The sequence below is a fragment of the Herpailurus yagouaroundi genome, unplaced genomic scaffold (genome assembly GCF_014898765.1).
Source record: "Herpailurus yagouaroundi ecotype Mexico unplaced genomic scaffold, PumYag 160, whole genome shotgun sequence".
Lineage (NCBI taxonomy): Eukaryota > Metazoa > Chordata > Mammalia > Carnivora > Felidae > Herpailurus > Herpailurus yagouaroundi.
The window spans coordinates 49995108-50022195 of NW_024412401.1; the positions used below are offsets into that span (position 1 = coordinate 49995108).

At 54.2% G+C, this 27088-nt stretch overlaps 1 protein-coding gene across 1 annotated transcript in view; it reads right to left on the reverse strand.

Moving 5' to 3' along the window:
• Positions 1–26775, reverse strand: part of ENG (endoglin) — a 31354-nt gene extending 4579 nt beyond the window's left edge. The window contains exons 1-9 of the mRNA XM_040482412.1: positions 26339–26775; positions 17764–17906; positions 8694–8834; positions 5959–6124; positions 5125–5290; positions 4716–4842; positions 4110–4284; positions 3733–3875; positions 94–231 (exon numbers count right to left, since the gene is read on the reverse strand). Of these exons, the coding sequence (XP_040338346.1) occupies positions 94–231; positions 3733–3875; positions 4110–4284; positions 4716–4842; positions 5125–5290; positions 5959–6124; positions 8694–8834; positions 17764–17906; positions 26339–26405 (1266 nt within the window). The 5' untranslated portion in view covers positions 26406–26775. The remainder of the gene's footprint in view (positions 1–93; positions 232–3732; positions 3876–4109; positions 4285–4715; positions 4843–5124; positions 5291–5958; positions 6125–8693; positions 8835–17763; positions 17907–26338) is intronic.
• Positions 26776–27088: the final 313 nt, after the last annotated feature.

Here is a 27088-nt window from a genome sequence, read left to right on the forward strand (position 1 = left end):
ACCACACTCTCCCAAAGGCCCTTCAACCTGGAAGGTCAAGGAGGCACCAGCTAAGCTGGCCCAGATACCTTTCCTGCCCATCCTAGTTCTTACCTCATTACTGACCACATTGTCTGTCACTTCCGTGCCACAGCTGGAGTAGGTGCTGCGCAGGACAAACTGTTCATCTCTGTCCTCAGCCTGGCAGCTGGGGTCCCAGAAGGTCAGGCTTGTGATGGTGCACCTCAGAGTCTGGGCCAGGATTGGAGTAGGGGGGCACCGTCAGGAGGCCTGGGGCTCTGGGGCCTGCCCGTCATACCCCCAGCACCAAGGACTGACATAACCCAAGGCTCCCAAATCAGCTTCTCCCGTCTTCGTTTTTGTTAGATCTTACACCACACCATTTAAGTCTTAAGACTTTTCCTGGGGCTCAGTTAAGCATCTGACTCTTGATTTTGGCTCAGGTCATGATCCCAGGGTTGTGGGATCGAGCCCTGTATCGGGCTCTGTGCTGAGCGTGGAGCCTGCTTGGGACTCTCTCTCCCTCTCTCCCTGCCCCTCCCCTACTCATGCACTCTCTCAAAGTAGATAAACATTAAAAAAGAAAAAAAGAAAAAAAAGAACTACACTCACTTTTGTACCTAGCCTTGTCCTAAGTACATCTATGACATCATGAACTTGATTTACTATTTGTTTTTCTTCTAATATATATAGTTCAAATAAATGGAGCACTATTAAAATTTAAAACATTAATTTGAGTTCTACATAAAATCATTGCCCACAGCCCAGGGGCGTGTAATCCCACCAGCATAACCCAGTCTCAGAACCCTAGACTCTTAGACGTGGGGTTGGCAAATTCTTCCTATAAAGAAAGGGCCAGATAATAAACAGATTCCGTGGGCCATGTGCTCACTGTTGTAATTACCAAACTTTGACATCGTAGCCTGAAAGCAGCTATAGAAACAGGTGAATGAATGGGCTGTGTGGTAGTAACACTTTATTTATAGAAACACAGAGGACCACCATTCGCCACCTTCTCTCTTAGAAGAACCAATCTTAGAATTTTTCAGTCACACTCGTAGGATCAAAGAATCTCGGAGTCTCAGAGTTGAGTGAGCACCCGAATCCAACTAACTCACATCTACTCCTCCAGAATGCCACTCCTGACTGCTACTGCCCCCCAGATGCCCAGAGCCACCTTAGGAGATAATAGCCCACCAAATAAAAATGACTCTGGGTCAAGCCGCAGTGACCCATAGGCCAGGAATTCAAATTCTGCACGCTGACCACATTTCATAAATCAATGAGAGGGTAGGACGCTCTGTGTTGGGGTAATTCTGTTCAGACCCTTTTCTTTGTATTTTCTTCTACATGGATGCTGTACTCAGAAAATGTGCAGGTGGGGTTTTTTTTTTGGTTTTTTGTATTTTTGACAAATGGCATCATACTGTCCACCCTGCAGCTTAGTTTGGTAAGTGTGATGTAAATCATAATATATATTTCTCTATATTTCTAGATCTAGCACATTCTTTTGAATTGTCATGTAACGTTCCAAAGATTGATGGATTACAGTGTACTCATCCAGACCCCTTGGGCTGGGCAGCAGTAATGCCAGCCAGATAGAGGCAGAGGGGGAGAAGAGCAGGGCAGCAGACAGGTGGCGATTCGTATTGCCCCTGAACCCCACAGCCCCCCCCCCCCAAATTTCCACATGGACCTAACTACAGATTTAAGTGCCACTGTCAAAATCCCTGAGAACATGGGTGATTTGTCGAGGCCCCGGCAAAGATTTCCTGCCTCAGGCTGGAAGAAATCCCACAGGGGAAGATGGGCAGCTAGGATGGCCCAGTGTTTTTAAATGTCCAAAAACAGGGGCGCCTGGGGGCTCAGGTGATTAAGCTTGATTTTGGCTCAGGTCATGGTCTCGGCTCAGGTCATGATCTCGCGGTTTGTGAGTTTGAGCCCCACATTGGGCTCTGCACTTACGGCACAGAGCCTGCTTGGGATTCTCTTCCCTCTCTCTGCCCCTACCCTGCTTGCACTCTCTCAAAATAAACTTTAAAAAAAAAAAAAAAAACCCAAAACTTTAAAATGTCCAAAGACACAAAAATCACTGTAGCCAAAATTTAGAACAAGGTTATTTCAAGTAAGAATAATGGACAAAGCCCCCCCTCCCCTTTTTAAATGTAAAATGCTTATATAAACATCATCAAGAAAAATACTGAGCTACCTTGATAAAGCGCTTTAGGTCACATGGAGCCACGCCCATACTACTAATCAAAGAATTAAAAATTGAAACAAGAACACCATGTCCCACCTCTCGTTGGCAAAGGTTTTTGGAATTTTTAAAATTCTATTTTATTTTTATTATTTAAGGAAGCCCTATGCCCAGCGTGGGGCTTCAACTCACGACCCCAAGATCAAGAATCACATGCCTCACCAACAGAGCCAGCCAGGTGCTCTGGCAAAGGTGTTTTTTTTGTTTTTGTTTTTTTTTTTTTGTTTTTTTGGTTTTTGTTTTTTCCTTAAATCATTGTCTGGAGAGAGAGTCAAAGTGCTCCCCTAAATCAGCAGTGAAAACTAGACTCTTTTGGAAAGTAGGTTGGCAACATGTATCAAAACTTAACAGAATATTCAATCATTTTGACCCAGAAATCTCACTAATGTGGAAATCTATCCCAAGGAAATAACCCTATGTAAAGAATGCACAATATTTTCTGCACATTTATAACGTTGCACAACTGGAAGCAATCTAAATGTCTGACAAGGGAGGAAGGGTTAATTATGTCGTGTCAATATGATGGAATATGCGCTCATTAAAGTGATATTAAGTACATTCGTCAAAGTTCTAAAAATACATGAAGTGAATATAGCAGGAGACAGACAAGTGCATTGGACAGGATTTCACCATGTAAGAAATCCACAGAGAACATGTTTGAGAAACACACTAAAATATTGGTAGCCACTGTCTTTGGGCAGGAAGACGGCGATTTTCTTTTCTGGTTTTTCACATTAAAAAAAAAAAAAATCCAGTGTTATTTTTATAGTAAGTGCCTTGTTCTTCAATCTGGTGGAGATTATGTTGTTTAAAATATTCCGTTAAATGACCCCTCAACTCAACCTGCATTTAGGATTAATTAATGATGACTAACTACTATCTGCCAACGTTTTTTTTTTTTTTTTTTTTTTTAATTTTTTTTTTTCAACGTTTATTTATTTTGGGGACAGAGAGAGACAGAGCATGAACGGGGGAGGGGCAGAGAGAGAGGGAGACACAGAATCGGAAACAGGCTCCAGGCTCCGAGCCATCAGCCCAGAGCCCGACGCGGGGCTCGAACTCACGGAGCGCGAGATCGTGACCTGGCTGAAGTCGGACGCTTAACCGACTGCGCCACCCAGGCGCCCCCCCAACGTTTTGTTTTTGAGAGAGAGAGAGAGAGAGAGAGAGAGAGAGAGAGAGAGAGAGACAGAGAGAGAGAGAGAGAGAGAGAGAGAGAGAGAGAGAGAGAGAGAATGAGCGGGGGAGGGGCAGAGAGAGAAGGAGACACAGAATCCGAAGCAGGCGCCAGGCTCTAAGCTGTCAGCACAGAGCCCGACGCGGGGCTCGAACCCAAGAACCACGAGATCGTGACCTGCGCCGAAGTCAGACGCTTAGCCTACTGAGCCACCCAGGCGCACAGGACCCCCAAGATTCTTGGCCTAAAGGAACGACCATCTCTGCTCCCTGGGGCTGGGGGGTGGGGATGCCCTTACCGAGATGAGATCTTTCTTGAGTACCAGAGTCATGACGCCTTCGGAGCACTTGGGCTGGATCAGGGACAGGAGCAGCTCCTGGTTGCAGCTCTCCTTGGGAGGGGTGGTCTGGACAGGTGCCGGAGAGGTCTGCAGCTCACCACCTGCAGGGCAGCAGAGGCCGGCAGGCAGTCAGCGCTCCCTGTGCGCCAGGCACCAAGCGCTTCGGTAACTAGCCGCTCAGTCCTCAGGCGGGGCACAAGGAAGACAGGGGACAGGAAGACAGGGCTCCCCTGGGCTGACGCAGCGGCCGCGTTCACACAGCGGCCAGGGGCACTTTCGCTGTCCCGGGGCCACTGATCCAGGGAGAGGGCGAGGGAAGGGAGGAGGGTGCTCACTGCAGCTGCGGGCCTGCAGCGAGACGACACTGGCCAGCGGGAGCTCCACGAACGATGCCACCACGCTGGCGTTGAGTCTCCGGGCCTCCCCCAGCAGGCCTTGGGGTGTGTCAGGGAGCACGAAGCCGCGGATGTTCTTCTCTGGAAAGATCTTGAAGGAGTATTCCCCAGTGGTCTAACAAGAGAGCAGGGAGCCACAGCCGCAGTCAGGGGGCAGCCTGGCAGGGGCGCCGCAGGCCAGCCAGGGTTATGGCAGGCCTCAGTGCCACCCTCCTTTGCTCCTACGGTTTCCTCTCTGCCTGGGCTACCTCCCCTCATCTCCTGGCTGCTGTTTGTCCTTCACATCAGCTTGGGGTTCACTTCTCCAGGAAACTTCCCTGACCCTGTGGGCTGGGGTAGGGGCCTCCCGAAGGGATGATGGAAAGCTTCACGGAGGAGGTGCCATCTGGGTGGAGGTCTGAAGGAAGAACAGATAGCGCACAGAGGAAGAAGGTGGATGTGTGAAGGCTCAGGGCTGGGGTGCTAATGCGGGGAGTTTGGGCTCCCTCTTTGGAGAGCCCTTGCGAGGCCCGCGCAGGGCTGTCTGGGTCGCAGAACAAGACTCACCCAGATCTGCATGTTGTGGTTGGCGTCGATGAGCCAGGACACATAGGGGGGCCCTTGCAGGATAAGCACAGCGTCCGGATCCCCCGAGGCACAACGCAGTTCCACCTTCACGGTCACTGTCCGGGGCCTACAGGGAGACAGACCCCGGCGTCAGCGCAGGGCAGGAATGTGGGGTTGGGGGGGACCTGATGGAGACTGGCCAGGAGGGGACCAGACCTGGGGTCTGGTGGGCAGCGATTGAGGGCTTTCGCCTGGTCTCTGTAGGTCCGCGGGATGGGCGTGGAAGTGGGTGGGGCTCAGGTCCATAAGGGGCGGGGCCCAGAGATAAGGTGGCAGAAACAATACTGTTACCTAGCCAGGGGTGGGGCTTGATGCGGGCGGGGCCTGGGGCGGGGTCAGGCACGCTTACCTGTCCTCGGTGCCTGGCAGGACCCTCACGATGTGTGCTTCCTTGTGGCCAGGCACACCTTCCAAACGACAGCCCCGGACAGAAGCCGGAGAGAGCGGCTTCCATTCGAGCGTGTGGCCCATGTCCATGAGGGGTTCCAGACTGCAGGAGGACGGTGACCCTGGGGCTGTGGGGACAAGCTCACCTCAGTTCCTCTCTGGAGCAGCCTGGCACCGCTACACAGTAAAAGTGGGGTGGGCAGGGTCGAGCAGCAAGGAAGTGGGGTGCCTGGGAGGACCGGAGTTCAAGTCTCCCCTCCACCACTTACTGCCAGGTGACCTGGGGCAAATCCCCTGGCCCGTTGCCTCATCTGTCAACACAGGGGTAATAAAGGCATGAACCCATGGCTCATGTTAGGGGTGCAGCCCAGCAATGACCAGCGCATCACCTCACTTTCTTCTTTCTTTTTTTTTTTTAACTTTCTTCTTTCTTACGGCATTTACCATGACCTGAAATTATGGAATGTATTCATCTGTGGACGTGTTTATTATCATCTCCCCACCATGGTGTTGGCTGCAGGATGGCAGGATCTGGGTCCGTCTGCCCAGACTCCCCAGATGCCTAGCATAGGACTGAACACATAGTAGGTGCACAATAAACAATGTAAACGTGCTGCTTTCTAGGTCAAAAATTACTGTCCCCTTAGAGCACTGACTTGCTCTATGTGACCTGGGGCAAATCACATCCCAGTTTGGAGCCTCAGTGTCCACGTCTGAGGAACGGGTCAGAGGAATTCACATTTTTTTTTTCCAGAGCTGAGTCCTGAGTCCAAAGAGGCTGCTGGGGGAAGCTGACCTTGGTCCAGACGGAGGAGGATGCTTTCAGGGTCGTTCAGCTCAGCCACAGATGCGATGGGGCCCTTTGTATCTGCCCAGTTGAGGAGCTGACTCTTGGTGGTGAGGGGTGGCAGCTTTGTGGTGTTGATTCCTGGGTGCCCTTGGAAGATGACCATCTTGGGGTCCTGGGAAGACATGTGGAGGCTCAGAGTGCTGTTCCTGGGCCTGAGCCCCCTCTGTTCCATTCAGGAGGTTGGGAGGTAACTTGGGGAGGCAGCCAGTTGGTTAACTGGAGGAGGCAGGGCTGAGAATCCCGAGGCTGATAGATCTGAAGCCCCCTAATTAGCCCCCTACCCAGAACCAGATCTGTCCCGTCTCCCTCCCATACCTGGGGTGCTGGATGGACACGCATCTGTGTTCATTCACCTGTTCATTCAAACACCACCTCCCCCGCCTTCCATAGTGTTACTCATTCAACCTACCCTTGTGACGTTATGTGGCTAGGGTCTGTGAGGCACAGTGTCTGCCTCGCCCACCCCCGCATGGTGCCAGACACATAGTAGGCACTGGGTAACATTAATCCGACTTTGTGCCCGGGCCCTGGGCCCAGCACCGGGGATCCTGACGTGTCAGATTTACCCAGATACCCAGCACATAGCAGGTGCTCCTTGTGCCGAGGGAAGGGAGCAAGGAAGGAAAGAAGAAACAAACGAGTAAATGAATGAATGAATGAATGAGAGACTAAGGGATTGTCCCTGCCCTGGGGGATCTTACCGCCCAGAAGCCAGTCATGCCTCAAGTCATTTGAAACAACGGTAGACGGAGGATGTTATTTAATAGACGCAAGGGAGCAAGACAGGTCTCTGGAGGGACAGGGATGGGAATCTGGAGGCGTCTAGCACCTCACTGCTCTACTGCCCATGCCTCAGGTGAGACCCTGGTGGGCCAGGGGAAAGAAGCAGGGAAGACTTCCTGGAAGAAGTGTTCTGTTGAAGCCAAAAGGATTCAGAGGGGCCCCAGACTCAGGAGTTCCTTTGCATTCCATCTTCAAAGCCAGGCGCATCGCTCTGGAACAATACCACCTTAAGGGCTTCAGGCTAGATACTAAGGGGGACTGCCTGACAGCGGGGGGTAGGCAAGACACCACAGAATGGTCCACCTAGAACGGAGCAGGACTTAAACGAGGGAACAAAGTGATGAGCACCCGGTGAGGATCCCAGCCCCCATGATAGAAGGGCTGGGGCAGTGGTTTAGAGCTGGAGAGGAGGGACTTTTACCCAGTCTGACTCTCAGGGTCATCATCTGTAAAATGGGCATGTAACAGGGATTAAAGGGCAAGGCGTTTGTCAATTGCCTGGTGCTGGGTCAGACCCAGAGGCCCGAGCCCCAAACCCTGCTGCGGCCCCTCTGGTGGAGTCCCTCCACCCGCTCAGGTAGCTGTGGCTGGGACGCCAGCAGCTCCGACAGTGCCCCACCCCCATCCCGAGTATTCTTAGTTCCAGGGAGGAAGGCCCGGCCTGGCTGGAGCCAGCCACTACTGCGACCTTCCTGCCAGGCGGGTGCATTTTCGTGTTCCCTGCGTCACCCAGGGCCCCGCCTGCAGGGCCCAGGAACGGGAAGGGGAAGGGGGGGGGGGGCGCTGCAAGTCAAGGCGGGGAGGAGGAGTCCTGGCAGGCCTGGCTCTCCACGGGGCCTTGATTTACCCCACGGGGAACAGAGGGAAGTACTACACGGGGCTGTTCGGGCTCTGCCCTCCTGACCGGGGTCCATGGCTCCCCGGGGCTTTCAGGCTGACCCTCTCCCTCCGGTGCCTGGGGCCAGCCTGGCTGCTTCACCCCACCCCCAACCGCTCTCGTCTCTGGGCCTGTCTCCCAGGCAGCCCTGGATCTGGGTCTGTCTGGGTTCCCAGCTCCCCTCCTCCTCCTCTCTCTGTGGTTTCTCTGAGCGTCTGTCTGTCCCTCCCACAACATGCTTCCTCTGCCTCGTTCCATTTTTCTTTCTGTGTCTCTCTCCCCCTTGTTATCTTTGCTGTTCACCCCCCACCCCTGCCCTCCCGCTTTCTTTGGCTGTAAACAGCAGCTGCTCCCATCTGGGGGCCACCTCCCAGGGCCTTCCAGTAGGGGAGGCAGTGCCCACAGGCCACCCCACCTCCTCCAGCCCTGACCCCCCCCCCTTGCTGTGGGTCCCAGCCAGTTGACCTCCTCTCTGGTGGGTGTGCCTGACACTTAAAACCTGAGTTTTTAAAACATATTTTTTTTCTCCAGTGTAGGCCACGTCCATGAGAGCAAATGTTGCAAATTCAACAAAGCGTAAAGAACAAATAAATACCTCTCTCGATCCCACTTCCCAGCCGTAACCACTATTAACACATTGTCAGGTTTCCTTTTCCTTTGTACATAAATGTTTTCAAGCAGATCTTGTAACTTCGTCAAAGACAGTGACCAGATTACTTTACGGGATGTCACTGAATCCGATTCTGCCGCCGGACAGAAGGGACAACAGAGGTGATGCAAGAAGACTGGAGTTGGCCGGGGTTGCCCGTCACCCTGACTCCCACGTCCGGGTTTGGAATCTTTACCCCAGACCCTGCCGCCTTTTGGGCTCTCTCATCAGGGCCCCATGGGATTCGCCAGGCAGGGCCCCGGTGAGTAACGTCAGAATGAAAAGGAGAAGCGGGGCTGCTGGGGCAGGGGAGCCCGGCCCACAGAGACGGACAGCAGGGGCCTCCGCCCAGGTTGGGGGTAACACACTCACGAAGGCCAGGTTGAGTGGGATTCCTGGGGCCTGTAGCCGCAGGAGCACGTTCTTGTTCGCGCTGAGGACCAGGAGCACCTCTCGGGGCCACGTGCCATTTTGCGTGGACTTCTGGATTGTCAGCTCCAGCTCTGACACCTCCTAGGGTGGGGGCAGAAGAGGGACACACGCAGCAGTCAGGCTCGCTCAGCCTGTAGCAAAGACTCACTGTCAGCTTCCCCTCCCCTCTCCCTGCCCCACTGGGCTGCCCCTGTCTCCCAGCGCCCAGAGCCGCGCCCGGCCTTCGGGAGATGCTCAGGTAATATTTGCTGAGTGAACGAAGGCGATTAGTCTCATCAAATGCAAATAGATTTTTAAAAAGGCAATAAGCCCGAACTGTATCCAGTAGATCAAAGGTGGTTGTTTCTATTGAGCGCCTGCTGTGTACCAGGCCTGCAAGCATCTGTGTGACTTAGACAGCGCCCTGTGCCCCTTCTCTGTTCCTAGGCAGCAACGTTGAGGCACCCGCCCCTTCCCAGCTTGCGGTGTTCCTGTTTGCCTTACTATCTTGGAGCACTAAAATGCCCGTATTTTTGTGGCTGGAACGCCATCCTTTTGCTAGAAGACGAGGAAGTTGAAATCATTTGTCTTGAGAGGTACCTACTGCATGAAAAGTTTTAATCTCCCGTGGTGTATGCAGTTAGAATGCTTTCGTAACCACAACCGCATCCACAACAACAACAACGCTTAACACTTACGTGGTGCTTACTACGTGCCAGGACTGTGCTAAGTGTTTTGCATACGGACTTTTCTACTCACAACCTGAAGCGGTAGGCAGCATGGTTCTCACTTAATAGATGAGGAAATGCACAGAGAGGTAAAGTCACTTGCCCAGGATCACACAGCACTAAATACGGAGCTAGGATACGCACTCGGACAGGCCTCGCCTCTCACTGTATGGCCCCACATTTTTCTGTACCTCCTTATTCCCAAGAAGAAAAAGGACACGGTGATCCCCAAGGCAAAGCTTCTATTGAAAGAACAGCACCCTCAGCCCTGCCCAAAGACTTTCTGAGCCAGTGAACAGGTGGCTGCTGAAACCGAGGCGGGGACGTGCCTCAGGGGCCCCACCACGGACTCACGAGGACATAGACGGATGGAAACACTTCACTGGAAAATGAGCTCCAGACGCTCTCCAAAGCGGGCAGTCTCTACACGGAGATAAAACCTAACCCCTTAAACCTCCTCATACTTCTCAAAAGGGAGAGTGGTATTTCAAGATGAAGACATCAGTGGAAAGTTTTAGATTTCACTTCCAATTATCTCCTGGCCATTTCCCCAGCTGATGTCACAGAGCCAGAGAGCGCGCTGCAGCCACTGGAAAAATCTGCCCAGAAGTATTTCCGTCAGTCAATAATTACACCATAGTCACTCTTTGTTTGTGACTTTGCTCTTTAAAACAAAAGAGCGAACAATGTGATTTCATTTTCAACGTTTCACAAGTAGCTCTTCCATTTTAGTGAGCTACTGAGGTTGGCTATCTTTGAATCACGACTTTTGTGCAAATTTATACAGCAATATATATTTCTAATTTATATTTTATAAGATCACATTTTCGATTTGTGTTTTCTTTTATAGTTGATTTATTGAGAGAGAGAGAGAGAGCGAGCGAGCGCGCGCAGGGGAGGGGCGGAGAGAGAGGGAGAGAGAGAGAATCCCAAGCAGACTCCACGCTGTCCGCACAGAGCCCCATGAGGGGCTTGGACTTGTGAGATCGGACTTGAACCATGAGATCATGACCTGAGCCGAAACCAAGAGTCAGATGCTTCGCCGAATGAGCCACCCAGGCACCCCTCGTTTAATTAGCGTTTTCTAAAGGGTTTATAACATTTTGGTTTTTGAGATATCTTTTAAAATCAATTTCGTAAAATATTTATGCACCCTAGGGGTGCCTGGCTTAGTGGAGAATGAGACTCTTGATCTCAGGGCTGCGAATTCAAGCCTCACTTTGGATGTGGCGATTACTTAAATAAAACTTAAAAAAAATAGGTATACATTCTAAACACCTTAAAAGTTAAACGCTGGGTTTAATAGATTTGGGGAAACTATGAAATACAAATCTAAATGTCAGAACTGACATTTTGTTCCGGGATTGTGATCTCTATCTGAAATTGTTGTTTAATTAATTAATTTAAAAATTGAAGCATAGGGGCGCCTGGGTGGATCAGTCGGTTGAGCGGCCGACTTCGGCTCAGGTCACGATCTCGCGGTCCATGAGTTCGAGCCCCGCGTCGGGCTCTGGGCTGACTGCTCGGAGCCTGGACCCTGTTTCGGATTCTGTGTCTCCCTCTCTCTCTGCCCCTCCCCCGTTCATGCTCTGTCTCTCTCTGTCTCAAAAATAAATAAACGTTAAAAAAAATTAAAAAATAAAAAATAAAAAAAAAGAAGAAAAAAACTAAAAAATAAAAAAATAAAAATTGAGGTATAATTAGCAGACTGCTTGAAATTAACCGGAGCAAAGGGAGACCCACCTCCGCGGTACAGCCGACCTGCCAGAATCTCTGAGAACGGACCTGCCCTCGCCTCCTTACCCTGAATGCGTGTGTGATCACATCTGTTTGCACAGCTCTGTGTGGCTACTGAACGCCGTTCAACTGTACCCTCTAAACGGGCAAACTTGACCTAGACGAAACGGTTGACAAAGCAACTGACTATCGGTAATTTCACGTGGTTCAACTTAACCTGTGCCTGGCCCTGTACTGAGCAGGCGACATGTGCTCTTGTGAAGCAGAATCGGGTATTTATTCTCCCATTTTCCGGGTACAACACCACTGTCTAGCCCCATCTGTCTGTCCTCACCCGAGGGAATGACCTTTGGGGCCGCACACAGCGAAGAGATGGGCCCCGTGATTTGGAGACGCTCATCCGCAGGGATGAGATCTGTCCTCTGCCCCTTGCCGGGCATCCACGGCCCGAGAGCTGGGCAGGCGACAGAAAAGCTGGGAGGGCACCCTCGGAGCTGGCAGGAAAGAGCCCTGGGAACCCTCATTCTTGCCGCTGCTTGGCAACTGTACCTGCTCCCCTGTACCTCAGTCTCCCCACTTGGTAGGACGGGGTTGGGAACAAATACCAGGTAGGGTTCTGGATAAAGGAAGTGAAAAAAGAGAAGTGGAGGTCAGCGTCGGGTCACGCCAAGGGTGAGGGCATTAAGAGACTGACACTTCGGGACATTTGTCACGAAACACTCAGCTCTCCACCCACCACTCAGTTACCACCACGTCCCTCCTTGTACGGTTGGGGACTGAGACACAAAGAGGGGGAGCCACGGGCCAGGGCCACACAGCGAGTGAGCGGCGTGGAAACTCAGGGAGTCGGGAAAGCTGGGCTCCCTGGGGTCTCGGAGCTCCCGGACCTGGCCGAAGTCAGCTGGTTCCCAGAAAAAACCGGTTGGGTTTCCACAGCAAACATTTCCATCCCGTGACCCTGACTCATCCCTGCAGTCCCTCATACGCACACGGACTTCCCTCTTCCTTCCCAGCCCAGAGCCCAGAGGCAAAGGAAAGGGGTCTGCCTTGCCCCCCACCTCCAGGTTCCCCGTCTTCTGAATGACATCCTGGGAATTCGGGGGAGCCTCGTGGAAGTGGGCAGGCCGGCCAGCCCCTCACTCCCAGCTCCGAACCGGGCCAACCCCCGCCCCTTCCCCGAGTGGGTGGGCGGGAGACCGAGTTTCTATTTTTGTACCAGTGTCGCACAGATGCCATTGTTGGCCCAGCGGTTGGTGGCGGGAAGGGGGGATTTCGGTGAGGAGGCCCTGAACACTAGTAGCCACTTATAGAAAGTTGCTTCCAGCAATTCTTCTAGGAGTGGAGCCTTGGGGCTGCCTGCAGCCCCCACCCTCCTAGGGCCAGACTGGAGCCGGCCAGATTGGAGCCAGCCGTCCCTCTGTCCAGCCCAGCAGACTCAGATGATACGTACAAGCGGGCTGGCAGGGGAAGGGGGGGGTCAAAGCCAGACTGGTCTGATTTCAAACGTAGGCTCAGTCGTTCACCTGTGACCCTGGGCAGTCACTCTTCTTCTCTGGGGCTCGATTTCCCGATCTGGGAAATCGGCTGAACGATAACGCCCGCTTCACAGACTGGTTGAGGGCTCAGTGAGATTCTGCTTCCAGAGTGTGCTGGCCAGTGCCTAGCTAAATACGCAGCAGCGGATGGCTTTCATTACCTGCCTTCTCCTCCTGGCCCGCCCATCCCGAGTGCCATGGGTTGGGGCTGGGGAGGTTGGCATTAGAGGTGGGCGGCAGTTAGCTGGAATAGCCTTGGCTACGTCTCACTGTGGCATCCCCTCTCTGGGCCTCGCTCTTCCCCTCTGTGTAGTGAGGAGTGGGGCTCAGCGATGTTCTAGTATTGTGTGGCCGCTGGATTTCATCCTGCCATCTTGGGTGGGGGCGGGCGGCCCAGCGTCATAGTCTCTAGCCAGGTGGACACAGAGGGGGTTTCCAGACCCCCCCCCCAGGAGGGACCTACTACTTTCCGACGCTGAGGGCCCCTGGTCAGCCTATGTTCTCCCCACCTCCCCAGTTCCATTTGCCAATCTGAGAGGCCAGTGCTGGGCCCAGCCTGGGGCTTCTGGGCTCTTGAAGGGGCACAACTCTCTCCTCCAGGAGCTTGGCAAACACCCCTAAACAACCAGAGATGGACAGCAAGTGGCACCACGAACGCCTTGGGATGGTCAGTCAACAAATGTTCACGTGCATGTACATTTCTCCTTCCTTCCTTCTTTCCATTATCCATCCACCCACCCATCCATCCAACCACCCATCCATCCATCCATCCATCCATCCATCCAATATTTACTTCCAGTCTGACCCTGAACTTGACACTGGGGACACAACAGTGAGCAAGCAGACTATCTATCCCCACTCAGCCTGTTTGGCTGCTGCCCATTCTGTGCCTTTCCACCAAACTTGCCCCTAATATCTGTAAGGCCTGGGTTACGACTACAAATGGGAGCCCCTGGCTTCCAGCCCGCCCTCCTTTCTTTTTACCTCCTTCTCTTCACGAGTACGGATGTGGGCAACGCAGCCCGAATGCCCAAGCTCTGCCATGGCCACCCCCTACACACAGCCACTGTGCCCATCCTTTAGGTCTGGAGGGGCTTCTACTAGTCACGCAGTGCCCCCGCTGGAGGGTGGGACGGGAAAGAGCCCCATGCAGCCTCAGGAGGGGGCTCAGCACACACAGGACAGGGAATTTTGGAGTCCGGGTACCCAGAGCACGGACTCGGGGGACGGGTACAGGCTCCACGTCCCTTTGACCTGCAGCTACCCTATCCCGGGGGAGGAGCACAACTGGAAGAGGGTCAGAGAAGAGCCATTAATTGTGGGGCCTGAACAGGGGGTCCCCATTGCCCCCGAGTCTGAGAGTGACACTGCCCTCCACGGCCCTTCACAGCCTCTCAGGATGGTAGCCCAGGGCCCCTCCCGCTCTCATTCTCTCTCTCTCCCTGCCTGAGCAGCCTTGCCTGCCCCTCTGGTCAGGAATGAGTCAGTGCAAGGGCCCAGCAGGTTCCGTCTGCTTGGGGGTGGGTGGGGTGTCTTTGGCCACGGGTTTGCCCAGAAGTAGGGTGAATCAGCGGCTGCCCCAGCTCTGCCTGGCTTGCCTGGGGTTTGTTAGGAGGACAGATCGGTGAAGTCGGTCTGACGGGAATCGCTGAGACACCAGGCCGGTTTCCTGTCTCCGCGGGTCAGGATGTGACCCCGGGCCCCCTCCCGGAATCCAGGCTCCGGCCTGCCCTTCGGGGACCCGGTGAGATAGAGCCCCTGCCCAGTGGCCCCCTTGTCTGTCTGCCGCAGACCTCTCTTCCCCGAGCCGCTTGGCTCCCTCAGCTCATCGGCTGTCCACCCGCAGGAAGTCTGAGGATTCAGACGCCGCGCAGGGGTGGACGGGACAGCCGTTTCTGCGTGCCAGGGTTTGAAGAAGGCGGCCACAGGTCGGGAGGGCTCGGGCTGGTTGCTGAGATAGCCGCCACCCCCCCCCAGCCCCCCGCCAGCTCATGTTTCTGGCCTCTAGGCCTTTGCTCCTGTGGGGCCCTCTGCCTGCAATGCCCTTCACCCCCCTCTCTGTCTGGCTAGACGCCAGGAGCCTTTCACTAATGCCCCTTTCCCTCCACAGCCCCACGTGCCCCTCGTGGCCGATCCCATTACTCAACACCCGGGGTGCTGATGCCCACCTCTGCCTCTCCTGGCTTGGGATTGGCTCGATGGCAGGGGTCACGTCTGCTTTCTCTCTGCACCATCAATGCCCAACGCTGGCTGGGCACAGAGCAGGCACCTGTCGATGGCTGGTTGTCGGGTGGTGGGGAGGGGGGGCTATCAAGGACCCGATCCCTGGGGCCTCCCCAGGGAGAAAGGGGCCTTCTGGGTCACAGCATGGGGTCTGGTGGGATTCACCGCCCCTACCTCAGCCACCTGGTAGCAATAACCTTTGGGGATCAAATTAGTTGCCTGATGGGACGATATTCTGGAAACCATAGCATACCCGGCAAGACTTTTACAGGTGAGACACGGAGGCCAGAGAGGAGACATGATAACAACAAGCAGTGCTACTGGGCAGGCCTGCACTCAATATTTGCCTGCCCCACCCCGCTGGATTCTCACCACCCCCGGAGGTGCTGTTATGGGCCCCGTATTTCCCATGGAAAACCAAGGCCTTAGAGAGGTAGCCCAAGGCCGTGCTGCCCTGAGCTGTGAAGCCGAAGTTCAACCTGAAGACCGGTTTCAGAACCTGCGTGCTTCACGGTTGCATCAAGGTCACACAGCAGTGCGTGCATTCATTCATTCATTCATTCATTCAATCATTCATTCACTCAGCTGTTATTTGGTATCTGTCCGGCCCTGGGCCAGATCCTGACACTCTGTGATTCTTCGGTGAGTCCCTGAGCCCAAGAAATATGTGTGAGGGGCTCCTGGGTGGTTCAGTCAGTTAAGCATCTGACTTTCAGTTTTGACTCAGGTCACGATCTCACAGTTCGTGAGTTCGAGCCCCACGTCGGGCTCTGCGCTGACAGCGTGGAGCCTGCTTGGGATTCTGTCTCTCTATCTCTCTCTCAAAAAGAAAGACACAAACATGTAAGAAATAGGTGTGTGTGTTGGAGAGTGGGGAGAAGGGGCCCCCTCTGCAGTCCAGGCACCGTGTGGGGTGCTGGTCAGTGACATCCAAGGCTGGAGCGCCAGTCTCCTGAGCCCCAGCTGTCTCCACCACCCCCTCAGACAGACATGCCTGGCAGTCTTGGGGCTTGCAGCATGGCTTCTCGGATTAAAAGCCAGATGCCCCAGGGACTGAGTTTTCTGGAAGAGGCAGAGGGTGACGGGAGATTCTGTTGCCGTGAGCTCTAGGACGGCACGAGTGACCCTGGCATTCTACCGTACCCCTAAAAACCCTCCGATGACTGTCACTGCCCACGGGATAAAGACCAAACTCCTTAATATGGTGACAGGGCCTTCTCACCCCCGCCCCCATCCCTGCCCCAAAGGTGGACAGCAAGTTCCCGCCACGGCCAACCACATTTGGACCCTAACCACGGTCCTTACCTGCCTGTGCATTCACTCTGTGCTCTGCTCTTCCCTAACGCCTCCTTCGTTCCATGAGCTCCTGACCATCCTTCGTGTTGTTGCTTCCTCCAGGAAGCCCTACCTAATCCCACAGCAGTTGGAGTATCCCTGTCCTGCTCTGCCCTCCCCAAGAAAGCACCAATCACCCGGATCCTGGCTGACTGTCTACACATCTGTTTCCCATAGACCCGGGCACTTGGCAGGGGGCTTTTCTCTGACTCTGGCCCCTCGTTGAAAGATTAGGGTTGGGGGAGCCCAGTCACCCAGAGGAGGTACAGAGACCTGATCATCAGAACAAACAAAACGAACTTCTAGAGGGCAATCTTATTTTCCATATCATCACCAAACTTGAAAAAAATTACAATGGCTACGAAAACCCCATAACATGTGCTTGGCGCTATCTTGGCTTGGGGATTATCGAGGCCCGCAGTCCCAGTGGCAGGCAGGGCGGTGGGGAGCAGGCCCCCCCCGATATTGGTGGTCTGGGCACCCTCTTATCACCACACAAATGCAGGGCAACTTAACAGTTTCAGGGGCAGCTTGGCCACAAGTTCACTGAGCTGACACCACTAAATCGCTTTCAGGACCTGAGGCCACATCAGCCAGGTGTGGCTACCGGCCCAGGCAGGCCAGATGCCCACTGAACACACACCCAACTGGGGAGCCAGGTGACAGCCTAGCGTGGGGGCTCCCAGAATCTAGTGTGAACTGTGGCCTGGGGCATGTTGCTTTGCCTCTCCAGGCCTGTTTCCTCCTCTGAAACGTGGGGGTAATAACAGACTCTGACAGATGGGCCCTTGGGAGGCTTAACATACATAAGATGTTGAACTCAGGTCCTGGCTCTTAGTAGGTCTCTAACAGTACCTAGCACACAGGAAGCCTCACACAGAGTCTGGCACAGAATTTAGTGCGTAATAAGCATTCGGTCGGTGTGTTATTATCATTGGGAGGGACTTCAGCTAACGCTGGACCTCAGGAGGGGTCTCAGGAGGGACGCTGGTCTCCAAGGTGGCATCACCGGCCGTCCAATCTCTGTGGGCTGCCTGGCCAGGTCATAGATGTTCAGTGAGGGACATTCCAGGGAGGGGGATTTGGACTCCACGGAGGGAAAGCCCTTCTCAAAGCCCAAGCTGCCTGGAGGGGAGCTCAGTCCACCGAGAAGCGTCAAGATCCTCACCGTTGCAGGTGCACAGGGGGTGGCTCACCTGGTTCGTCTCACTGCTCACGTGGCTCTTCTCCACTCAGTGGCCAAACCCCCCTTCCCACCTGGGTCTTGTGGCATCCAGCAGACCTCTGTGATGCTGGCCCCAGAAATGTCATCCCTTACCGACCCTGTGAGATGCCCACGTGTCCCTCCTGGCAGGGGCCCTGGTGAGGATGTGACCCACTGCTCCAGGGACAGCCACAAGGAAGGCTCCCCTCATCCCCTTGGCCCCAGGCCTTTCTTTGGGGCCCCACCCAGCCCTGCCAGCAGGCGCTTACCCTTGAGGACTCCAGGAAGAGAATGTGGACTTGAAGGGGAGCATTGGGGACCTGAGCCACGCAGCCCTCGGGAACCCGACTCGTGACGTATGTCACCTCGGCATCCACAGGCTGTAGGTCACAATGGACAGTTTCTGCAAGACCTGTTGGGGAAGCACAGCCAGGGAGAGCCCCAGATAAGAATAAGGTGGTGACAATGTTCCCACTCTCTGAATGCCTACTGGGTGCTTGGCACCGGCTGAGGGCTTTATTACCTTCTCGCAGCTACCCTACGAGGTGGATATCATTATATCCATTCCACAGATGGAGAAACTAAGGCTCAGAAAGGAAAAGTCTCTTGCCTGAGCTCACAGTGCTACTGGGGGTTGGGTTGACGGAGAAAATGCAGGATGCCCAGTTAAAGTTGACTAAAAAATGATTAATTTTTAGAAGTATAAGCGTATCCTAAATATAATAAAATGGGACATATATTATTTTTTTTCATGTTTATTTATCTATTTTCGAGACAGAGAGTGAGTAGGGGAGGGTCAGAGAGAGAGGGAGACAGAATCCCAAGCAGGCTCTGCGCTGTCAGCACAGAGCCCGATACAGGGCTTGAACTCACGAACCATGAGATCATGACCTGAGCCGAAATCAAGACTTGGACGCTTAACCGACTGAGCCACCCAAGGCACCCTGGGACATATTTACACTAAAATTTTTTTCATTGTTTACCTGAAATTCAAATTTCACTGAGCCTCCTACATGTTCGTTTGCTACATCAGGCGACCCTTGCTACGCGGAAGGGCTCACGCATGCACGCACGCAAGCCTCCAGGCTGGCTCGCTCCAAAGGGAGACGAGGCCCGAGATCAGGAGAGGAAAACCTTCCCTCCCGTGCCTCAAGGAGGCTGGGAGGAACGAGGCAAGGAGGGTTGAGAGTCTCCTGGCCCTGAGGGACAGAGGGAGCCAGAAGGGCGGCCCAGGTTCAGAGGGCGGCCCTGGGAAGTAGGCCTGGGCCGCAGAGCCTGCCGCTGGGCCGCCCGGAAACGCAGGTCCTGAGGGAAGGGAATGGAATTTCACCCTGACCCAGCAGAGGAGGAAGAGGAAATGAGGCCCCTACACCTCGTCCTAAGGAATGTGCCGGGGAAGGGGGGGCTCCGGAGGAGGGAAGGAGGACAGAGAAGGGGAGACTGTTTGGAAGTTTGTGTCTCCATCTTGTCGCGCTCATTTCCTGTTTTCTTGGAGATCAAAGATGGGCGCGGAGGGACTGGCCGCACGTCCAGCCGTCGCCAGCTCAGAGGAGGGGGGCTAGGGAGGCTTCTTCCGAATCCCAGGCTATTGGACCGTCTTTGTCTAAGCCAGCCTTGCTGGGCTCAGGACCCCCAGGGGGAAGAGAAGGACTCAAGATGGCCGTCCCTGGTCACGGCAACACCATCCACCGGCAGCACGTTGAGAAGGAGAAGTTCAGGACGAGGACGTTTGGCTGCTATGGGGGCCCAACCTTATACATCCTTGCCCTGGCCCTGTCTTGTGTGCAAGAATCAGAATGCAAGCGTCATATGACATTTTGATTGAAGGCAAGGTCCCTGGAGCCAGGCCGACCTGGGTTTGAATCTCCGGCCCGGGCTTACTGGCTATGTGGCTTTGGTAACGATTTCACCGCTTTGGATCTCATTTTCCTCGTCTGTGGAACGATAATTAGAACCCACATAACCCGTAGAGGTTATGAGACAGGGCATGTGGCATTTCTTTTGGTTACAGTTATTTGAGTGACTTCCGTCACTGGAGAAGAACGAACTGCATGAGGAGGTTGGGGTGAGGTGGAAAGGGCAGTCTGCAGGTGAGGGACCTCTGACAGGGAGGTCACTGGTGCCTCAGGCCAGCAGACCCCCTCTCCCCAGCAGATGGGAGGGCTGACCCCACCTCCTGCTGTCCCACCCCCTGGTGGCCCACTAGGCCCCTCAGTGCCCCTCAGTGCTCTCTCTCTCCCACTGCCTGTCAGCAAACACAGACTTGGTCCAAACCCTTCCTATACAGTTGGGAAGACTGAGGCCCGGAGAGGCAGGACGTGAGCAGATCACACGGCACATGGCTAACCAGGCTGGGCCTTGGACCCACCTCTCCCCACAGTGACCTGGGGTCTGGCCTGCAGATTAACGCGGTGCCTTCCTCCTTTCCTTGGGACTTTCCCTGCCCCCTCCCCAGACTTCCAGGAACCCCAGTTCCTCCTGGATTGCCGGGCCACCCGGGGCCACCTCCTCCATGCCGTCAGCGGGAGAGGCCACAGGCCTGGCCATTATGTAATGATCAGATAACGGGCCAGGCTGGGAGATCAGATAAGAGGTCCATTTATTTTGGGGCCTTTTCGAATCCTGGCTCCCCCACCCCGCAGACGAGAATGGGGAGACAGGCGGGAGTATGACGCCCGGGCCTGTCTCCCGGAGCCGGAGGCGGGCCCAGACAGAGCTGAAAACAATCCCCTGGCACCAAGGGAAACGCCAGGGCCTCCCGGGACCCGGCTCGGAGGAGGCGCCACTAGGGGCCTGGGTGACCCGGCCTGAGCGAGAGACCCAGGAGCCACTTTCCCACCTCTGTCCCCTTCCTCCTCCGCCCCACCCATGAGCATAGAGCCACCTCGGCGCTTTCCAGATGGCCACCCCGGCACCTTGAAAGGCCACAGAGAATAATAATGGTCGAGAAAAGCAACTCCAGAGTCAGACAGCCTGGGTCAGACCCCAGCTCTACCCCTTAAAAAAGATGGTCACCTTGAGCGAAGGCCTAACTTCTCTGAGCCTCGGTTTCCCCGGTTGCAAAACAGCTTTCACCGTGCTTACTGAGAGCCAGGAACCATTTCGAGGCTGCCCAGGAGTTCATTCGTTGGATCCTTGCAGCAGGCCTACAGGCGGGTACCGTTATTGTAACCACAGGACGCACGGGGAGATGAGATCCGCAAGGTGCAAGAGTTTGCCCGAGGTGGCCCAGCTATTAAGGGTCAGAGCCCTGTATTTGTACCCCGGGCGATCCGGCTCGCGCGCTCAGCACCCACTTCCCAGCCGTGTGAAGAGCCTGGTGCCCCGTAAGCACTCTGAACACACTAGCTGTGATTATTTCATAATACTGGGGCAGAGCCTTATTGACAGGCTTTTCCTCTTCCTCAGTCACCCATCCACCCTTTGCTCCTTTCAGGGTCCAATTACAGCCTCACGGATTCCCCAGCTTCCAGCCCAGCCACCCCCCAGTGACGCCCCAACGCTCCCTTCTCCCTTCTCCAGTCTCTCCCGTGGCTCAACGCCCTCAGGGTCAAGTCCACACTCCACAACCTATCACGGAATTGACAAGGGCAGGGATGGGATACATGCCAACGTTCAGGTCCCGATTCTGCCAGCTCCCAGCTTCCTTTCCGTGCCTCGGTGTTACTATCTTCACAATGGGGATGACGGTAAGCACGACACCCTCCTCATCCACTTGCTGAGAAAGTTGGTCAGAGGACGCCTGCCCGCTAAGCGGGCTCCTGATGCGCGGGGTTGCTCAAGACCGGGCAACTGCTCTCATGATTATTTATGCCCACTGGGGAGACGTGAGCTTTTTCTCCAAATACACCTCATTCCCTGCATCAGCCGTGCTCTTTCCCAGACCAAGGGTCTTCCCTTACTTGACCTCTTGGTCGACTTCTGTTCAACTCTCAGAGCCCTTTTGTGACGGGACCGATCCAGTTACACTCTCGCTGGATGGGTCAGTGTAAGGCCAGGAAGGGAACCAAATCTCCCCTCCTCTCAGGCAGTAGCGCACAGTGGTTAGACCCAAGGCTCAAGCTCCAGCTGCTCATTTCTGGGCGGTCCGCATGAGCAGATCTCTCCGCCTGCCTGTTCCCCAGTCTCGTCCGCTGTCAAATGGGGCCGACAGGAGTGTCTGCTTCTTTGGGCTTTGGGGAAGTTTGAGTCTGATGGGACAGATCAGGCATGGTTCAGCGCCTGGCACAGAGTGAGCGTTGAGTCAATGTCAGCAGTCACATTTGTCCCTTCACCCCTATCCCTGTCCCAGGGATCAAGTCAGCTCCACCCCAGATGATGGTCCTCTTCAGGCTCCGGGGCTGATGTCCCAAAGCTGGGGCCGGAGCTGGATCTTAGTGTCACTGTCTGTCTGGCTGAGATGACAGAGAATCTCCACGGTCATGTCCCCAGGGTCTCATCCTCTGACACCTGGCTCACACATCTCCTCTTTTGCCTCCCGGCAAATGGGAAAGTGCGCTGGAGTGCAGGCTCTAAGGGATGGATATTTGTGGTCTCTGTCCTGCGTCACTAGCCCCCTCTCCAGAGAACCCCAGATCCCCGCACAGGTGGTAGGCAGCACAGGGCTCCAAGTCCCATCTCTGTCCCAACCCTCAGTGTAGGCTTGTCCACACTTCGGAAACACTCTTTGATCCCAGCCACCCAACATGGGCCTCGAATCCCAGCATCCTCGCCTCTGGGACTCTATCCAAGTGAAATACTCCAAAATACAGGAAGAGGTGCATGTACCAAAAACGTGCGCGGCGGTGGTATTTATAACCAGCCTCCAAGGGGAAACCACCTAAATATTCAGCAATGAGATTCACCAAACGACGGGATGGCACATTTAAGGGGAAGAACATTCTGGAAACACGATGGGGTGGTTATGGAGTCTACATGACAACATAGAAACCTTCTGGGGGGGGCGCCTGGGTGGCGCAGTCGGTTAAGCGTCCGACTTCAGCCAGGTCACGATCTCGCGGTCTGTGAGTTCGAGCCCCGCGTCGGGCTCTGGGCTGATGGCTCAGAGCCTGGAGCCTGCTTCCGATTCTGTGTCTCCCTCTCTCTCTGCCCCTCCCCCGTTCATGCTCTGTCTCTCTCTGTCCCCAAAATAAATAAACGTTGGAAAAAAAAAAAAAAAAGAAATCTTCTGGGGCATAAGAAGTGTAACCAAGACTCCCACATGTTGATTCGTTTGCATGAAAATTACCTTAACAAGCTAGACAAAAACTAGTAAGCAACCCACCAGCATGTTAACAACGCCTACATTAATAAAAGAACTCGGGAAGTGATTTTTTTCCCGTTATCTATTTTCTTTAAGGAGGAGCCCGAAGTGAATATATAACTAAATTGCTCTTTAAAAACCTACATGATGGGGCACCTGGGGAGCTCAGTCAGTTAAGCATCCAATTCTTTTTTTTTTTTTTTTTAATGTTTACTTATTTTTGAGACAGAGAGAGAGAGCATGAGTGGGAGAGGGGCAGAGAGAGAGAGAGGGAGAGAGAGAATCCCAAGCAGGCGCTGCACCGTCAGCACAAAGCCTGACACGGGGCTCGATCTCACGAACTGTGAGATCATGAGCTGAGCCGAACTCAAGAGTCCGGACGCTTAACCAACTGAACCACCCAGGTGCCCCAAGCATCCAACTCTTGTCTGTAAGACAATTAATTGCCTAGAGAAACCTTGTGCTGGAGAGCAGGGATGTTGGAATTTTATCCATGCATACTGTGCGTTATTACTGTTTTTTTTAAGATTTTATTTTTAAGTCATCTTTACACTCACAACCCTGAAATCAAGAGTCGCACGTTCCACCGACTGAGCCAGCCAGGCGCCCCATTACTGTTTTATTCTTACAGAGATGGAGTCATGGCCATTTGAACATCTAATGCTGCGTCCCAGACATCTGTCCACAACAGTGTATAGATTTAGCTTTTTCTTGGTTTTGGCTGCATGGTATTGCACTGCATAATAATTCATTTGATAGAAAAAAAACAAAAAAACAAAAAAAAAATTCATTGGATAGGACCCAAGCTGATGGACATTTGGGTGGTTTCCAGTTGGGTTTTTGTTCCAGGTACCTGTGGACCATACGGTTTATTTTGGAGTTGGACAAATCTTTATGGAGTTGGGCAAACAGCTCCCTAGAGCTGAAGGCTGAGCTGTTACACAAATTACGGTTTTGAGAGATTCCGCCAAGCTGTGTTTCCAGAAGGCTGGACCCATTCTTGGACTCGTTTTGGACCCATTTTTACCCTCTCTGGCCTGATTGAGGATGTGAGGGTCACTCCCACCCCATCCCCAGCGTGGAGATCTGGGTTCTACACCTTAACCCAGGCCCACCATCTGCCTTCCATGGGCCACAGATGGTAAATGAGTTGAGCTGGATGGTTTGGAATGTCCTTGAGCCCTGTGATCACCAGCAGGGTGCTGGTACCTGTTCACAGGAGCAGAATGATATAAGTCATCCGTTTTTCCAACTGGCTGTTAAACACAGCCATTATTAAAAATTAAATTTTGGGGTGCCTGGCTGGCTCAGTTGAGGGAGCATGTGAATCTTGATCTCGGGGTTGTAGGTTTGAGCCCAGTTTGGGCCCCAGGTCAGATTCTTGGGGTTGGGATTCTCTGCTCCCCCCTCTCTGCCCCTCCCCCACTCGCACGGTCTCTGTCTCTCTCAAAATAAACAAATAAACTTAAAAATAAATAAATAGTGGTGCCTGGGCAGCTCAGCCAGTTAAGCATCTTGACTCTTGATTTTGACTCCGGTCACGATCTCACGATTTGTGAGATCGAGCCCCACATCAGGTTCCGTGCTGACATCCTGGAGCCTGCTTAGGATTCTCTCTCTCCCTCTCTCTGTTCCTCTCCTGCTTGTGCACGCACCCTCTCCCTCTCTCAACATAAATAAACTTTAAAAATAACAATAAATAAAAATAAAATCTTAGGGGCGCCTGGGTGGCTCAGTCAGTTAAGCGTCTGACTCTTAATTTTGGCTCAGATCATGAACCTGAAGTCATGGGATTAAGCCTCGAGTTGGGATCCTCGCTGAACATAGAGAGTGTTTAAGACTGACTCTCTCTCTCCCTCCCCCTGCTGCCCCCCCCCCACCTCGTGTGAGCACGCTCTCTCAAAAAATAAAAATTAAAAAAATAAAATCTTAAAAAAAGTAAACGTTATAAAGCTTACAAATAAATTATGCATTTTAAATGGTAACAAATAGCAAAACTCATTACTTCCTACTTATTTTACTCCATTTCACTCGATCCTCGCTCTTGAGGTTATCTCTGTCTGTCCCATCTTTGGCGTGCCAGACAAAGGCACTTCTGGACCTCGCATCCTAACTTCAAGTTTGGGGAGTTGGGAGCTTGAATTCAGCCACGTGGGAATATTTACACCCTGAACATTGACAGAATGCTATCCCCCACACCCTCCGCCCCTGTTGTTAATTATTTTCCAGCACACCCCTGCCTTCCATCCAGTACAACCAGAGCCTACATGGATCTTTCTCGGATGATTACAAAGAAGAGAGTGTTATCAAGCTAGAAATGTGGGGGAGGCGGGAGAAAGACAGGGCAGCCTGGGGACCGTTGCGCAGCTCGGGTAGGCTTCTGTCTGGGCTGTGTGAACTTGGCAGGTCACAGCCTCTACTTCCTCTCCTGTAAAATGGGGAGATAAAGGCGGCCATCTTGCAGGGTTGCTAGGAGCTACATGGGTGGAGGGGGGGAGCTTGCTTAGTACACGTGGTTAGGAGCCACAAGCCCGAGGTCAAATTCATGCTAGGTCACTTAATGTCTGAGACAGTTTTCTGTGATCAGTGAGGCAGTGGTAGGGGTTAGGGGGTTTAAAATGCCACAGGTGGAATCAGGTGGGGAGGGGGGTCACTGCTGTGCTCTTCCCTCATGTTCTCCCCACCACACCCCCAGATCTTCTAGGGAGTTCCTAGATGCACCATGGGTGAAGGGGTGCCCATAGGAGCTGTCCCCTGGTTTTAGGCGGGCACAGAGAGGCCCACATGAGTGGGATGAGGGGTTGGGAGCCCCCAGCTTCTCACGGCCACTCATCTGGTCAGTTTCAGAAGGCCAAGAGCCAAGACCACCTGGAAAACCCCCAGGCTGAGGAACTCCCACAAAACCCCTAGTCCGGGGTCGTGCCCCCACCCGGCAGCATTTCAAGGAGGCGGGGGTAAGTAGAGGCAGAGGGAGAGTGCTAAGTTCAAGAGCATTCTGGGAGCCACTCACAGGCCCCGGAGAGGCGAGGGGCAGGAATTTAAAGCTAATCATACAGCCACAGTAAACAACACAGGACCCTCCAGCCTTCCCGAGAACTCTCTCTACAAGACTGGCCTCACCACCGACCATCGCCACAGCCCAGGAGGAGTTCTATTCCCACCCCCACTTCGCAGTCCCCCAACATCACACCGCGAGGAAGCAACCACACGAGATGCGAACCAAGTGCCCTAGTGCTGGGAATCCACACGCCCTCCTTTCCACAGGTTCTTCAGACAGGAACTTAGGCTCAGAGAGGGCAGGAGACTCTCCCAGGGCTGCACAGCAAGCATTCTGGGACCTGGGCTTCTTGGGGAGAAACTGGACATAGCTGGAGGCTAGAGGCCAAGGTTAAGGTAAAGGTAAATAACTCATCCGTGTTTGAGACTTTCAGGGCTGAATGTTCGTCGTCTTGCCAAACCAGGATGGTTTGTCACCCTATGGTGTCCATCTGGGGCTGTCCAAACCCCCTCGGACGGCCCCACTGGGCATGAGCTTGGGACCAGGCCAGAGGCCGGGAACACTTGGGGCCAAGTCTCCCCACCCGGGGTCCCTAGACACCTACTTGTCGGTCTGAGGCTGCAGACGGCCAGCAGCAAGGCGACAACGTGGGGAAGCGTGCCGCGGTCCATGCTGTCCAGCTGGGGGTCTGTGCGCCGGGCCTTATCCGGTGTCCAGGGGCAGGGCTGCAGGCGGGCGTGGGGGCCGGCGTGGGCGCGAGCGGGGACCCAAGGGGAACAGGCGGCCGGAGCGGTGGCGTCCCTGCTCCAGCCTTCTGAGGTGGCGGCCGAGGGGTCAGGAGAAGTGGGCACAGGGGAGCAGGGCCGGGGGTCGCTGGCTGAAGAATGAACGGGGAGGGGGTGCTGGGCTCCCGTGGACGGCAGCTGCGACACAGCCCTGGCCCGGGGGTGCAGATAGGAGCAAGGGTATGAGCGGCAGCGGTGGGGAGCTCCCGACTCATCCAGCCTGGCCCGGGGAGGCAGGAAATGCGCTTCCTTAGAGAAGGGGCCGGGCCAGGCGGCCTGCCAGGCGGGGAGAGGAAGTGCCACGGGCTGTGTCGCTGGGTGGGGGGCCCTGAGGCAGGGGGGAGGAGGCAGTGGGGTGGGAGGGCCCAGGCTCCAGGCTTGTCTCCCCCACACACCCTGCTCCCCCATCCCACCCTCTCCAGGGCTGGTGGGGCGCCTCCGGCAGCCCCCAGCCAGCAGATGAAAATAATCACCCTGACAGCCTACCCAGGAGACCTTTCCGGGGCCGGGCCCTGGCCAAGGAGGCTCAGCTGGAGCTCCTAGTCTCATGAACTCTGTTGTTCCCATTT